Source organism: Cygnus atratus, chromosome 2 (assembly GCF_013377495.2).
Source record: "Cygnus atratus isolate AKBS03 ecotype Queensland, Australia chromosome 2, CAtr_DNAZoo_HiC_assembly, whole genome shotgun sequence".
NCBI classification, from domain to species: domain Eukaryota; kingdom Metazoa; phylum Chordata; class Aves; order Anseriformes; family Anatidae; genus Cygnus; species Cygnus atratus.
Window position 1 is genome coordinate 42,697,164 of NC_066363.1, and position 15,350 is coordinate 42,712,513.

General features: G+C 41.1%; 1 protein-coding gene across 17 annotated transcripts in view; it reads left to right on the forward strand.

Annotated features, from left to right (window-relative positions):
* The window catches only part of RBMS3 (RNA binding motif single stranded interacting protein 3), a 700,779-nt gene that overhangs the window by 343,885 nt on the left and 341,544 nt on the right, over positions 1-15,350 (forward strand). For 13 of the 17 annotated variants that reach the window (XM_035549747.2, XM_035549752.2, XM_035549750.2 and 10 more), the window contains one exon: positions 10,325-10,494. In XM_035549747.2, coding sequence (XP_035405640.1) covers positions 10,325-10,494 — 170 coding nt within the window. The remainder of the gene's footprint in view (positions 1-10,324; positions 10,495-15,350) is intronic. The other 4 variants (XM_050709229.1, XM_035549753.2, XM_035549759.2 and 1 more) reach the window with 1 other exon arrangement.

Here is a 15,350-nt window from a genome sequence, read left to right on the forward strand (position 1 = left end):
GTCCTAGAAAACAGAAGATGGAGGAATGTCTTTGACTAAATGATACTAAACTGTGATACTGAAGACAGAAGTAGGAATTAGAAGGGAAAGGACTTAAATAATACTGGATTACAGTGTAAAAAACGATGGGTCTTTCATATATCTAACCAGCAGAGCAGGGTTAGATGTATTCACAGATTCAGTGATTTTGTAACAATGTGGACATCCAGGTATGATTTTTACTTTTCAAAAGAAGTTAATTTTTATTTAAATTCTAGGAAGAAAAACAAACAAAAACAAAACAAACAACAACAAAAAAAACAGATGCCAATCTCACTAGTTGCTAAGAAATCTTCTGGTAACCCTAAGTATTAGAATATTTGGGAGACTTTCATCGTTCTGTAGTCCTGTGGATATTATCAGGACCTCCAGTCATGAAAACAAAGTGCATGCCAGGCAATAGCTGCTGCGAAATCTAGTTATAGAGGAGGGCAAGTAAGCCTGAGGTGGTCTGATCAGTTTGGACCTTTTGGCTCAGTTTGCATTTGGTGTGAACACAGGATACCTCCTGAGTGCCCATTGGCTTTAGTGCTCACACTGTCGCTCAGTTTAAGGTATGTCTGATTTCCTAATAGGCATATGAATGGAAACTAAAATATGGGAATATTTTTTTCATAGATTAAAAGACGAATGTCTTTTCTTCTTTTTCTTTGCCCCCATTCACAGCATGCTTGAGCAAATTAATCCTCAAAAATGGCATCCCTATAGAAAGTTGAATTATAAGGAAAAAGATAGAAATGGCTGTAAATAAATAGAGTCTAATTCTGAAAATTCCAAATGTAGAATAAAGAGGTTCTCTATTTTTGCATTCATTATTTAGTTTATTTAGTAAATTTTGCCTCAAGTGGATTTGATTGATGTCTGGAAAAAAGTGAAAATGTAAATTATAGTATGCTTGTTAAATCAAAGAAAACTAAATAGAGTTTCCCACACTACCTCACATACCTGATGCATGAAATCTGGAGGTTTTGTAGGACACCAGAAAGACTCTCCAGTAACAAAGTGGAGAGTACTCATCTGTCTGAAACTCCCTTGGCATATGAGTTTAAGCACTCAGTGAATTAGCCGAAAAAGCAAGTGCTTAAATCCAAAAATTTGTCATGGCAAATCTTGGTGACCCTCCTAGGTACTAAACAAGCTGTGTGTGCCTGGGATGCTGGTAGCGTGATGCTCAAATCTGCTTTTCTCCAGATGAAGATCTGCAACTTTCATCTCATCACCAAGTTCCTTGAAGGTTTGCAAACCTATTCCTTCACCTCAGTTTTTACATGGACCCAGGCAGTTTTGTAGCTCATCTAATGGTGACTTCATTACAAATCTGACTCTGTCTCACAGACAACTTGCTTTAAGAATGCAGAGAAGTACCTAAAATGGGACATAGGGGCTCCTAACATGGGGTTTCAGACCCAGCTGCCTCCCGTGGCACTGTTTTTGGTGATCCCACGTGCAGCTGCCCTGGCTGCCTTCAGCACTGCCACACTTGGGGCTGTCCCAAGCATGAGGGTGCTCAGCACCGTCTTGGCCAGCTACCCCGGTAGGCTGATGCCTTAATCCTAGCTGCTGTTATCAGTCTTCTCCCAGCAGTATCAACTTACTGTCAGAGGGCATTCTAGCTGTCCTTTCAATGACATTACAGGCATCTGTCTCATGAGGTTGGCTCTCTCCTGCTCTCCCTATGCAAAGACTTAGGTATCAGCTGTAATGACTTGTACGGGCACTTTTTCTAAAAGCTGTTTGTGTTATCAAGTACTTGTTAAAGGAGTTTGCACTGGAAGCAAAAACATGGTGAGACTTGTGATGGCTCATATTTTCTGCGTGCATCCTCTGGCCCCTGGCCTGGGAGTAGCGTGTTGCTGTAGCCCAAAGGGCCCCGAAGGAAGCACAAGCTCCAGCTATTGCGGAATGCCCCAGATTCTGCCCCGATGGCATCACGTTGTTGTCTTTGGGACAAACCCTTCCCAAACTCTGTGTTCTGTGGATTGGTTTGGCCGCAGGAGGGGAGGCACAGCTCATCTTTATGTAAGGCTGGGTGGAGGGGGCAGAGGTGCCCTGTACACACCTACAAGAGTGTTGTGGCATGGTGGGGAGGTGATGGGGACTGTTCATGGGGAGCTTTGCCACCTCTGGTTCCTCCATCCCAACAATTTGCACGTAAAGTGGCAGAGTTCCCACTGAATTCTTGCATAGGAAAGACAAACTGAGTAAATCTCTCAGATTTTGGAGAAAAGAAAAAAAAAAAAAGAAAGCAAACCTTTTTAGTTGGTCTTTTGTTTCACAAAACACGAAAACATCTGCTTCTGATCTCTGCTCACCAAGTTCTCGTGTGGAGAGGAAAGATTATATCAGATGTTCTGTTTCTCTTCTGTGCTTTAAGTTCAGTTTTATGTGATGGGCTTTTGTTATGCTCAGGTTCTTGCATCAGTGTTGACACTGTGGTATGTGTGGACTGGGTGCAGAGAAGCAGTACAACACAGCACGTGCCTCCTACGTCTCATTTCCAAGACACTTTTAGTCTGCCACATGTAAACAAATACCCAGAGAGTAAATTTAGTTTCTCAGAACCAAAGCCCTGTTTGGTTTTGCAAACATTTGGTGAGCTATATGATCAGATTTTCAGTCTGTGTTTTTATTCTAAAACTTCAGATGGACTGAAAACTCATCACCATAGCCCAAAAGTGTTTGGAAATGTAAACACAAATAATAATCTCTGCTTACTTAAAGTTACTTTTATCTCCATTTTTTCACCACAAAGTTGTTGTATCACAGGCAGTAATTGCTGTCATATTTTGATCTGTGCTCTCAAATATTCTTGTTGGGGGAATTGCAATGTTTTATAGTCCAGATTGCCCGGATTTAGTACTTTTAAGATCTAGATTCTGTTCACATTTAGTTTCAGTACATCAATAAAATATGAATGGATCAGCTAATGAAGCAATAACACTAATTTATGACAAAGACTATAGCTTATTGTTTATGAGTTTGCCAACCTGCCAAAATACTTTATCCAGCGGAAGAGTTCTCCTCCCGTGCTGGGAGATAAATAATGCCCCAGGAAAGGTCTGCTGCTGGGACTCCTGCCACCAAGTACATGGGAGGGGACAAGGCCGGGGAGGTTACTTTCCAGAGCGGAAAATATTTTTTGGTGACACGGCTCTGTTCCTAGCCTTTGGCTTTTTAGTGCTATGGACTAAATTGTACCCTCCTGCCTGGATGTGAGAGACCCTAAATTCAGGGAAGCTGCTGTAGTTTTGCTCGGAGCCTCAGGCAGTGCAGGGGGAACAGAAAATCACTTGTGAGAGATGAGTAGTTTTATTGCTGGTATAGCAAAATGTAGGGAGGGGAGGGTGAAAGGCCGATTTTGGTGCCTTTGCAGCTACATTTTTGCAGTGGCCAAAACCAGGGAGCAGCGCTGGTCAGGGCCTTCTCAGTCTGCAAATGACTCTCCATCTCCATGTCCTTCCTGGGCCTTGCACTGTTTTTTTGCTGAGTCCTGCTCATCCTCAGGAGAGACGGCCGTCAGTCTATCCTAATAATACGTGCTCTAATCCACTTTGTTCTTTAAACTTCATCACACTTCAAAATCAGCCGCTTTCCACCTGACCAATGTGCTTTTGAAGTTTCTTGTTAGATAATGGTGGGAAATTGGGTGGTGTACAGATTGACTCCACAGCCGAATGAAATACGTCAGTCTTAGGGGAAACAGAAGATACTGCGATCAGTGAGAAACAACAACTACAAAAAATCAAGCTTCTGGTTTATGTCACCCTAGTTAACAATTGTAAACTTTCGGTGCTCTTAAAGATAGCCAAGAAGCTTGTTTTTAATACATTTGCATGCATTAAATGGATGTAGAATTGTGTAAAATGAGACGTACTTTGCAGATACAGTCCAATAAAGGACTTCCTCTTCCCTTGGATTCTTCCTATGTATTGTCTACCTGTAGCTGTTTATTAAATGCTACAAGGTAGGCAGTCATGATTTGAGGAGAAGTATTTTAGGGCAGAGACGACTGAGTTTAAACTGAGCTAAATTCTTCCTCAGTTTGTGCTTTATGGAGCTTCAGTGCTTCGTGCTGGCTTCAAGGGAATTGCAAGCCTCAGGAATATTTAGCCTACTAATTTCAACAGCTTTGTGTGTGAAACAAAGATCTCAAGAAGTACCTTACTGACCCATCAAATTCCAGTTTTAATCTGACTGTAGAATGACTGTTGTGCCAATTAGAGGACTTTTATTTTTAAATGATTATCATTTTTCAGAAGTGATTTTTTTTTGTTTGTTTTTGTGGGAAAAGTAAAGGTAAGCCAAACATAATGACAATTCTTTCCTATAGACTAAAGATATTGTTTGGAACAGAATGGAAGAAAAAAAAGTTCAGTGTATTCAAGAAGTATAAGCAAGAGAGCACTTGTCATTCAATAATTCTAAGTTTAATTTTTTTTTGTAAAATATATATGTATAATTGTTGTGGTTTAGCCCGGCTGGCAGCCAAACACCACACAGCCGTTCGCTCACCCTCCCCCCTCCCTCTCCGGGATGGGGGAGAGAAACGGGAAAGTGAAGTCTGTGAGTTGAGATAAAGACAGTTTAATAAGACAGGGAAAAGAATAACAATAATAATAATAATAATAATAGTATTAATAGTAATAATGTGTACGAAATAAGTGATGCACAATGCAATTGCTCACCACCCGTTGACCGATGCCCAGCCTATCCCCAAGCAGCCGGCCCCCCCCCCTCCACCCCGGCTAGGCACCCCTATATATTGTTCAGCATGACGTCAGATGGTATGGAATACCCCTTTGGCCAGTTTGGGTCAGCTGTCCTGGGTCTGTCCCCTCCCAGCTCCTGCTGCACCCCTAGCCTGCTCGCTAGCAGGACAGAGCGAGAAGCTGAAAAGTCCTTGGCTTGGTGTAAGCACTGCTCTACAACAATTAAAACATCAGCATGTTATCAGCGCTCTTCTCATTCTAATCCAAAACATAGGACCCTGCCAGCTACTAGGAGGAAAATTAACTCTGTCCTACCTGAAACCAGGACAATAATCCATGAGAAAGCTAATTCAATTGACATTTTATTTTCTTAAGCTTTGAAATGATTTCATTGAGTTTAGGTATAGGGAAGCAAAATTATGGTATGCAGAAATCATTTTTGTCTGCAAAAGAATCAGGAATAATTGCATTGTTAAGTTATATTTCTATATTTTCCCCAGTTTTAAGTAATATTGCAGTCCTCAATAGTCTTCCATCCAGTAATCACAGGGCATTATATAAGCCATGTAAAGGTAAGGAAGAATCATTACAGGTGGCTAAACTGAGACATAAGGAATCTAAATGACTGGTTTGGGGTGGCACAGTGGAAGAAAATTATGACTTGAGCTCCTCTGACTGCAGCCTTTCTAAAAATGCACAAGGTTTCTGTGTTGCCAGTTTCGTTGTTTATCTCTTATTCACTTCTCTATTCTACCTGGCTGTGGACAAGAAATACGTTTTACTTTGTGGTGCTGTTCCTCATTGAGGATGCCAGCCTAAGGCAGAAGAGTTGCTGTGTTTTTCATCTCATTCTTTCTATTCTATTTACCCTGCCTCTCTGATTTCTCTTCAACTGTGATCATCTTTGGCTTAATATGAGATTTGTCATTCTATCAGCTACAAAATCCCATAAACAGGCCTGTAAGTTGGTGGCATCCTCTCATCATTACTATAATTGGCCAGCAAGAACCCTCCAGCTCTCAAAAATTACTTCTTAGTACAGTAGGGTGTAAACAGAAGAGCGTTTTGCTAGTGTGAGCTGTAAACTGATATTTGCACAATTTATTTGTATTTACTTTGCTGTATTTTATCTTCTCAATCAGGAGCTAAGGGAATTGTGTTGCAATTGGACTCTAAGTGAGATGAAGCTAGCAGCTGGAAAACACTCCGTTCAAAGTGAAATGGATTGTGTGTGTTCACAATTGGTTAAATAACACATGTTTTAATGGAGAACTGCATGTTGGAGTCAAATATATATGTTTTTATTAAAAAATATGTACTTTGATAGGAAAAGTCAATATATCAGTGTTATTGGGGAATCTTTCCAAGACTTTTCTTTCAAGTGGATAGAAGAGTACAAACCTGGGATAACCAAAGGTGAATACAAACAAATTGGCTACTCCATTAGCATAGCTGTCCAGCTGCATCCTAGGCTCTGAGGCCACTCCAAAACCACAAGCCCGACTGCTTCAGAAGCCTGCCAAGGAGCCAGCTGCTGCTAATAAAGCAGACTCTACAACTTGGCATCTGGGGCCTGTGATTCCCATCCAGAAGAAATTGTATGTGAAAAAATATTTAAAATTTGCCTTTTTAAAGAGTGTATTGCTTTAGAAGAAGAAAGCATTAGACTAAACTTGCAGCAAGCAAAAAACTACATAAGAGTGCTGTGGTTGCCATGGGAAGAAAAATACCATTCTTGAGTAAGGAGGTTGCATGTTGGAAGGAGGAGTGCTGTTCGTTTTGTAACCAAAGAGGTTTCTGGTTCAGCATTTCTGGGTTATTGAGTAAGAAAGACCAAGGTGTCTTATTATTCACACTTAGCTGTGTGCATGGGGCACTTTGTTTCAGAGGGCTCACTGCTAGGGTGTAAGAGCAAGGGTGTGTTCCTGAGACTGCATGAGAATTAAGCACATTAATTTCTTACTTTTAAATAATGAAAAAGAAGAAATTTCATTCATTTTTCAAAGATGAAAACAAATCCTATTAGCCATCCATGCTAAATTAACAAGCTGCTTGGAATGATCTACAAACCAGTTCCTTCCCCCCACACTACCCATTGAATAATGAAGCATGAGAATTGAAAAATGAGTTGGTTGCATTGGTTATGTGAAAAATTAACAGCCAAGTCAGCTCCGAATTCCAGCTGCCTTTTGAAGTAAACCATGTAGATTTTGCATAATAAAATATTTTTTTCCTAGTGCTGCAGGTCCAGTGCTTGGCCATGCTGGGAAAACCTCTTTCCCAGATGTCTGCAGTTGGTGGCAGGGTTTTTTGAGCCAGTGCTGTGTTCCTCGTGGCTCTCGTGGCATGGAAGTTAACTGCGTTAACTGCCCGCAGCCGCGGAGGGAGCCCATGTCAGAACCAGACCCGAATCCCCAGCCACCAGGTGTGTGCAGCTGCCCCCCTTCAGCACCGTCTGGGATCCTGCAGCGAGCGGGCCGTATCTTGGATCATCAGCAGGTTGCCATTCATTTCTTTCACTCCCCTTATTAGGTGGAGATTAACAAACAGACCCTCTGCTCATTTGGAGGCGAAATGCATACTTCTGCCATCAGTCGTGTGCTCCTCGGCTCAGGAAACAAGAATTCAAAGCTTTCTTCTGACCTGAAGCTTTTAGCCTGGCGACTGGCCAGAAGATGTCATCAGCCCTAGTACAGGCAATTTTGTAATCTTTCTGCGGACGGTGTTCTGGGGTATTGGATGTGCATGGAAATTACTGTGGGCTGCAGTGCCTGAGATTTATTAGCGAAGAGAGGGTTGGGAGCGTAGCAGCGCTCGCTGGCCTGAGAAGGTCAGCAGCCTCCAAAGTGTAGTACGGCCGCATCTCTGCCAACCCGTAAAGCATCTCGCTGGGTGCTGTGGTGAGCCTGGACATTTGTGCCTGCCTTGTGGCTGCAGCATCTCTAGCTTGAGAGACCTGCTGTCCCATGGCCTAATTCCCGAGGCGCAACAAGGACTTTATTATTATTATTATTATTATTATTATTATTATCAGCGGTGGCCTTAAAAATCAGTATAAATGCAATTCAGGTTCACTTCTAGGTCCCCATTCAGCTTGCTGAGGGGGATAAAATGGTTTAGGCTTAAATTAGAATTAGGCCCCTAGTGCTTTCCTCTGTGTGAAGGTAAAGATCTTACAATAGAGTGAAAATTGCCCTTTATATTTCAGAGGTATATTTCCACTTTTTTTTTTTCTTGCTTATTAGGCTGGTTTGAGAATAGGCCATTTATTCATTATCCCCTGCTAAGACATATATAATAATAACAATTAATAATTAAAGTACATAGCACCTTACTGACATGCAGAAAATTCTGTCTTTGTGTCCTTATGTCATTCACATGCATGCAGTGTGTACGTTAAACTTGAGAGTAGGAGGGTAAAGGCGTGAGAATGTTACCTTGATTTTTTTTTTTTTAACATTACCAGTCCTGAAAATGTGCAAAATTACCACGGGATGTTTCCTGTGCTGGTGCTATGCTAAAGCTAAATGAATGCTGCAGTCACATGTACCTCTGCCATGGCCCCGGAGCGTCCAGAGATTTAAATGTGCTTTCAGCCAGGATGTTTTAAGATGCATGCTCTTATGCCTTTGATGGAGGTTACCATTGTCTGCAGCTTGATCACAGCTACATGGTGGAGCTGATTTCCTGGCCGTGCCCGTGGCACTGGGGCGCAGCTGAGGCGGTTCCCTGTGTTGAAGCTCGGGGCTGCTGCTCCGAGTCTTTGTGTCTGGGAATGACATTGAAGCTCGGCTGGATGAGGATTACCCAGTGGTAAACTGTGTGTGCAGGGAAATACGATCTGTATGCATTAAGTGCTTTTGATTGTCAGCAAAAGTATCTGCAGAGATACTGGGGGAAGGAAGCACGTTGCCCTTTCTCTTTTACTGGAGATCAGAGTGAATGTCATTACTTGCCAGTGTGGTGATCCCACTGTCTATTAAGCTGTTTTTTCCTTTTAGTGGATCCTGCTTGAGTCGCATTACAACCTGGCTGGATTGTAGAGGAATTGTGTTGTCCTAACACTCGATGGTGTGTGCCCACTGACCTGGTTTACATGAGAGAAACTGGGGAGGAGGAGGGAGAAGGCAGCAGGAAAGGCATCACAGCAAGCGTAGTGCTTTGTGTTTCATCAAAGACTCTGAGCTTCACCAATCAGTGATGCTCCCTTTAAGTTCTCTCTTTTTTTTTTTTTTGACTCATCTAGGTAAAAGGGACTTGTTTGAAAGAGTTTAAAGCTACTCATTTAAAAATATCCTCCTACCAAGGCTCTGATTTCTTATGTACATAATTATGAGCACTAAAGTAGGGCCACCGAAATGAAAGGGACAGTTGATTAGCATGATCAGAATTACTTACAATATTTTCTCTATTCAGGGCCTAAGTGCAGAACTACCATATATCAGAAGTCACTAAGGTGTCACTGCTACTATAATGAAAGTTGCGTATGTTTTGCCTTTATTAGGCCATTAGCACACCGTGGTTAGCTTAGCATTGGCCCATCATTTACCTGCAGCTGCATCCATGCATTCTGCTACCAGAATATGCTGATCTTCTTGCAGAAACCAGCTTTTCCCCGCCACATCCCCCAGTTCCCCAGACTTCTCTCTCACCTGTGCCTCAGCTTTTCCACGCAGGTCACAGTGGTGGCAGGAGCCATCCTCTCTCTGCCAAGCCCTCTCTCCTGGCAGGCACTCTGTTGCAAGCAAACATACTGATGGTCAGTGAGCTGGGGATGGTTGAAGCAGCTTAAATTCACTGTTCTTGCCCCATATCAGAGGCGCTTAGGTAATTTTTATAGCCTGAGGGTGCATCTTCTTTCAGAGCACGTATTTTCCAGAGCATTACGAGAGCATATTGGTTTCCCCGTGGGAATGCCTCCCTTCTGAAGTGATGCTTCTCAGTGGTTGTGTGTGGTTTGCGGTTGTTCAGAAGTGGGTAAGTTTCTAAGGGTGGGAGGTGCTATCCTGATCTTATTTTCCAAACCCTCTTTTCTGTTGTGAAAGTCATCCGTAATGGCAGAGTGTTTCCAGGCTGCTTTGTTTCTTCCTCTCTTAAGCTGCCTAGCTCCTTGCCACCTGGCTCTGCGTGTACTGGATGCTCCTTGTATTTAGGAAAGATTGCTTAGGCTTCTGGTATCAGCTCCCATACCTTTGGCTAGATATTCTTATTTTTATCTTGGAATATTCTTAAAGAAGATTGTGTTTGACTTCTTTCTGTAATGCTAATTACTTCTGAGTATCCATCATTTCAGAGCCTAATTTTGGGATCTAGATAAAATAGTCTCATAATCGAGCTACTTTAATTCCACTCTAAACAATAGCACGGAGAGTGAAATAAGGCACTTCATAGCATCGGCCGAACCCCAAATCTCGGCCCTGTTTTGAGTTCTGAGGGGTGTTGCTGGCCCAGGGTGGGTGCCTGCACTATGGGAGCGGGTGGCTGGAGGTGGGCAGGGGGACGGGAGGGGAATGCCCTTCATTCATTGCTACCCGGACAAAGCACAGTAACAGCCTCTTTTCTCTTTTTGTTTCCAGCAGTCCTATGCACCAGCTCCCCACCCCATGGCTCCTCCCAGCCCCAGCACAAACAGCAGCAACAACAGCAGCAACAACAGCAGCGGAGAGCAGTTGAGTAAAACCAACCTGTACATTCGAGGCCTTCCACCCGGCACCACTGACCAGGACCTTATCAAGCTGTGCCAGCCGTAAGTGCAGTTAAAATACTCGGTGTCTTTGGGCAAGAAAATGTTAAAGCTGGTCTTTCACTTAACACTTGTGTTTATCCACAAAAAAGGTGTCAGAACCCTGATGCGCTTGAAAGTTAACCATTATTTTCCTTGAGTTTGAACAGATAATGAATGCCTGTTGAAAACCTTCTGGTAATGAGTTTTGGGGACGGAGAGATGATGAGGACCTTCACATTAACTTATATTTATCTGGTTTCTTTCTTACGGTTAACAAAAAAAAAAAAAAAATTTGCATGGCAAGAAAACCTCCCTAATGAGAGATTTTATAGTTACAATAATCTGTGAATCATAACCTCGTGCACAACAAAACATGGGTGTTCCCACCTCAGTCATTTATCACATCTTTCAGTTGCTGTGTCACACATTGCTGGGCTCAGAGATTGAGAAGTATGAAAACTGTGGAAGGTGTCCTTGTAGCAAACATCTCATTAACTGCAGTTCCACTGAGAACTGATGATGTAGAAAGTAGCACCTTCTACTTCCCTGTTCATCTCTAGAGTCATGTTTGCAGATTCTACTGATAAATATCAATTTTGTTGTGTTTTAACACTGTTAAAACTGGAAAGGAAGTAGGAAGGAGCTCTTTGCTCCTCATGCATTGTCAACAGAGCTGTTTCCAAAAACATTGCAGCTGGCTAACCCTCCTCATTTGACCAATTAGTGGGCAATAAGGGTAGATAGGAGAACCTGACTGGACTTCCAATGTCCTGATTATTGTTGATAATGTGGGAGGGAGATAGTCCAGTTTGAGAATCCAAGCAGAGATCACCTGGGTAGAATTTAAGGTAATCTTCTTTGTGTTAAAAATAAGAATGTTGAGAAATTAAAAAAAAAATAAAAATCCACCCACTCTGTGATACATAACTCTAGTGCTTTTGTCATACAATAGTCTCTTCCTAAAAACAACATCTCTGATATTTTTTCATTGCAAATCAGCATTTCAAACAGGGATCAAAAATGGATGTCGGTGAAGCAAGGAACAGTCTGTGGCTGATCTACTGACCTGAACCCAAATTGCTGTTGTTTTAAAGTTTGGATTAGGAGTAAATATGTAATGGGATGTTACATTTATATGTCATTCTGCACTTCCTGGTTTTCACCAGAAGTGCTGAAGGACCTCCCAGAATATACCTTATGCATACCTGACTGAGCGGGAGTGGAAGTAGAAGTCTTGTTGAAGTGATATATGAACTTTAAGAAAATGATGTTAGCTTGGGACTCTTCCCTGTGACTTTCTGTTGCTGAAGTCAGTACAGCTTGAAGTGGTTCACTGTTCACAGCAGCATAGCATGTTGGTGATTTTTCATATTGGATGCAAGTGGAATTGTTAGTATACCTGCCTGACATTTGTACGAACCATATCCATTGACACTTCCCACTTGTGACAGTCACAGATAATCCCAGTTCAAGGGCCAGATCCTCAGCAGGTATAAATTGACTGTAGCTCTGCTGACATTTGGAAAGCTATTTTGCTAGACATCTTCTTGCAGCCTGACCCTTTCCAAGTTCAGACAAATGCTTTCAGCTGAGCAGCTGATCAGGAATGAACTAACTATTCCTATAGGAGCCTCATGGCAGCAGCGCTTAGTGCTGCAGTCATGGTGTGAGGCATAAGATGGCTGTGGGTTACTTGAATCCAGCTCAGAGTGCGTGTCCCTACCCCTTTGTCCTCATATGGGAAATGCACATCAACTGGGAGTTTCCTTTTGGCAAATTCCTTTGGCAATTTTTAATGTGCTCCACTAAACTTAATCTGGTCTGTGATTAGAGGGCTTTGTCTTGCTATCATGGAGTTCCTGTGTGAACAGATGCTCTTTAAGAAAAATGCTGACATTTATTTTGCTGATTTTCTATCCTTTGGCTGAGTGGAAGTGAGGAGAAACCAGATAGTTGTTCTGCCTTTTTTTTTTTTTTTTTTAAAGAATACTAAAAGTATTTATCAAAGCAAAAGGGAAAGATGACATAGGAAAACTTAAATATATGAAAATAGAAGAATTTGTCATGACAGCATGTAGATTCTTAATAGTTTGCAAGACATTTTCTTTACCTTTGCAGATGGTTACATAGTAGAGATGGATTGAGGTCTAGATCCCAGCTTTCTTAACTGTTTTCAAAATATGCAGTATGTATAACAGCAATCTGCTGCTATATGAGCAAGACATACATTTGTGTCTTCAGAAACGGCTGTCTTTTATACACATTTTCTCTTAGCTTATAAAACCGGGGTCTCATCACGCAAATGAAAGATAATACATATACTGAAGACTTAGTGTATTTAGTATTCACAAAACAGCAGAAGGTGCTAGCTTGTAGGCTTCCTGCATAGAAGTAATGGTGTAATTTGTTACAGGATATGAGGTGAAAATTTGAATTCCGTTAACCACCATATTATTTGCAGTACAGGATTTTTGGAGAGCTGCCTTGAAGGAAGGTATTCACCAAAGCTAGATTATGGACACTGGTTCCCCTAGGCTAGCTGCCAGTGCCTAAAGTGAGCTCTTCTGAACCCATTTCCTCTGCTCCAGCATGCGACAAGGCTGCCAGCAGTACAACTGTCACTTGCAGTGTCTGACATTTGGCAGGTCTGAGGAATGATGTTCTAAAAACACAATATTTCTCTCTCAGAAGTACAGGGCTTGCTGGAAATGCTTGTGGCTATGTGTATTTGTCACAGCACATCCCACTTCCAGGTTTATTCCAGCAAGAAGGCCACCCTCTATGTGATGCCTAACATTTTTTTTTCAATTTAATTGCTTTTTGCCAGGTGGTTATGGAAGAAAAACACTTTCATCAGAATTTTTTTGATAAACTGAGGGGCTGTCTTGGTGAATCCTGCTTGCTTTTCTGTATTTCTGCTGTGTGTTTTTAGGTGGTACATATAGCACGTTAAACAGAAAACAGCAGACTGGAGTACCATTGATGCTTGAAGTGCAGAGTCCATTACACATGGTGTCAGACATTTCTGACAAATGTTCCGACACTATCAAACCTTTTATCAATTTAAGAGTAACCTTGTCACGGTAATCTGTCAAACTGTTCACATAACTAAAAGAAAACAAGTCATCATAGGCTGTACAGTAACTGAGTAAATAAAAAAAAAAATTGCTACTGGAAGATTTTCTGTGTGTGGTTGAGATCCTCAGTATTGGGTTTAACATGTGTCCAGCAAAGTTGCATCAAATTCTGTTTTGCAGTAGACAGCTGCTAGGTTTTACTGTACCTTTTGGGACTTTATGCAATGATGCTGTCAAAGGTTACATTGAAAAAGAGTGAATAGGACTATTTAGCAAGCAAGAATATGTTACTCTTTTATGTATGTATCTTTTTCCTGGATTTTCATAAAAAGAGAGTAACGAGACTTCCAAAAATGGACCATGGCTTCTCTTAACCTTTCTTGACGTTTATTTTAATTTTTAATTTTAAAAAGGCTTCACACCCATCTGTGAGCATACTGATCATCAGAACTTGTTAATCTAAAAATTTGATTTTAAATATTCCATGAAAACAATTTTAGATTTATCACTGGCATTTATTACTCTGAGGTGCTGTTTCTGCTGTTGTAATAGTACGATCCATTCTGGTCAAAATATGCTCATTATCATAAGGAAAGATAACCAACCTTAACATACAAAATTCTATATTATAGAAAGGAATATATCTATGTACAAGCAAAATATTAATAATTCTTTGAAATATTCATAATCTGTCACTCATATTTTCATGCATGGTATTGTATTTGGTCCAGAAGAGTTCCAAAATTCCCTTAAAAACATACACAGATGGCTTAATCCCCCGTTGGTGTACTGGACACATCACATTCTTACTAAGTATGTCCCAGTGGAGGTAGACTGAAAGAAAACTCACACACAAATTAAACATTTGAGCTTTATTACTTCGAAACATTTTTCATTTCAAAAACTTGCAGTTTCCCTCTAAGGATTTTGGTCTTTCTGTCTGTCTTTTCTCGCATGTGTGCACTGAAGAAGACAGTCCCCAAACTCTTTAAATAGATATAATTTTTGGAAAACAGAAATGGAATTTGGGAAAAGAGATTAAAAGTACCTTTTTGTGTGTCGTGTGTCCCGTTCCCCCCCCCCGCCCCCCTGACTAACACAAAATTCTGAAAAGTTGGCTGTAAAATAACATTTGACTAAAAGAAAACAATAACAAACAAGCAACAACAACAACAAATCCACGGCCTTGTGCAATGCACTATTAAGACATTGGAATGTATTGAAAAAATAATCCCTGTCAGTATTGAGTAAGTCATGAATTTTTCATGCCCAGTCTATAGTCTTAAAGAAAGCTATTTAAAACTTCTGAAGCCTGATAGTTTCAGCTTACTTATGTTTTTGTCCTGATTGAGTCCTCCCTGCTTGCACCAATAACGTACCTTCAGGAATCTTCTATTTCCATCTGCTTTGTTCTTCTTGGTTGGGTTAGCTATCTCATCATCCTTCAACAAGTCTGGACTTCTTTGTGATCGAGGGTAAAATAAAAGGACTTAATTAAATGAACAATGGTAAAAATAGCCATACCTAAAGAGCAGCAAGTCTGCGTGCCGGTCAAGCTGACTTTTGTGGACGATGAACCAGAATTTCAGAGATATATGGTATTCTAGGTATGGGAAATCTATACCAAATTGTGACTGCCATGAGTGTTTCTTTCTCTGAATAGTTTCTAGATCCATATCTTGTGTAGATTACCCAAGATGTGTTTTTGTTCTTAGTTTGTTGTTGTATTTATTTATTTATTTATCTATGTATTTATGGCTGAAGGTATCATGATTTGTCTCCTTGGCAAGTCATCGAGTG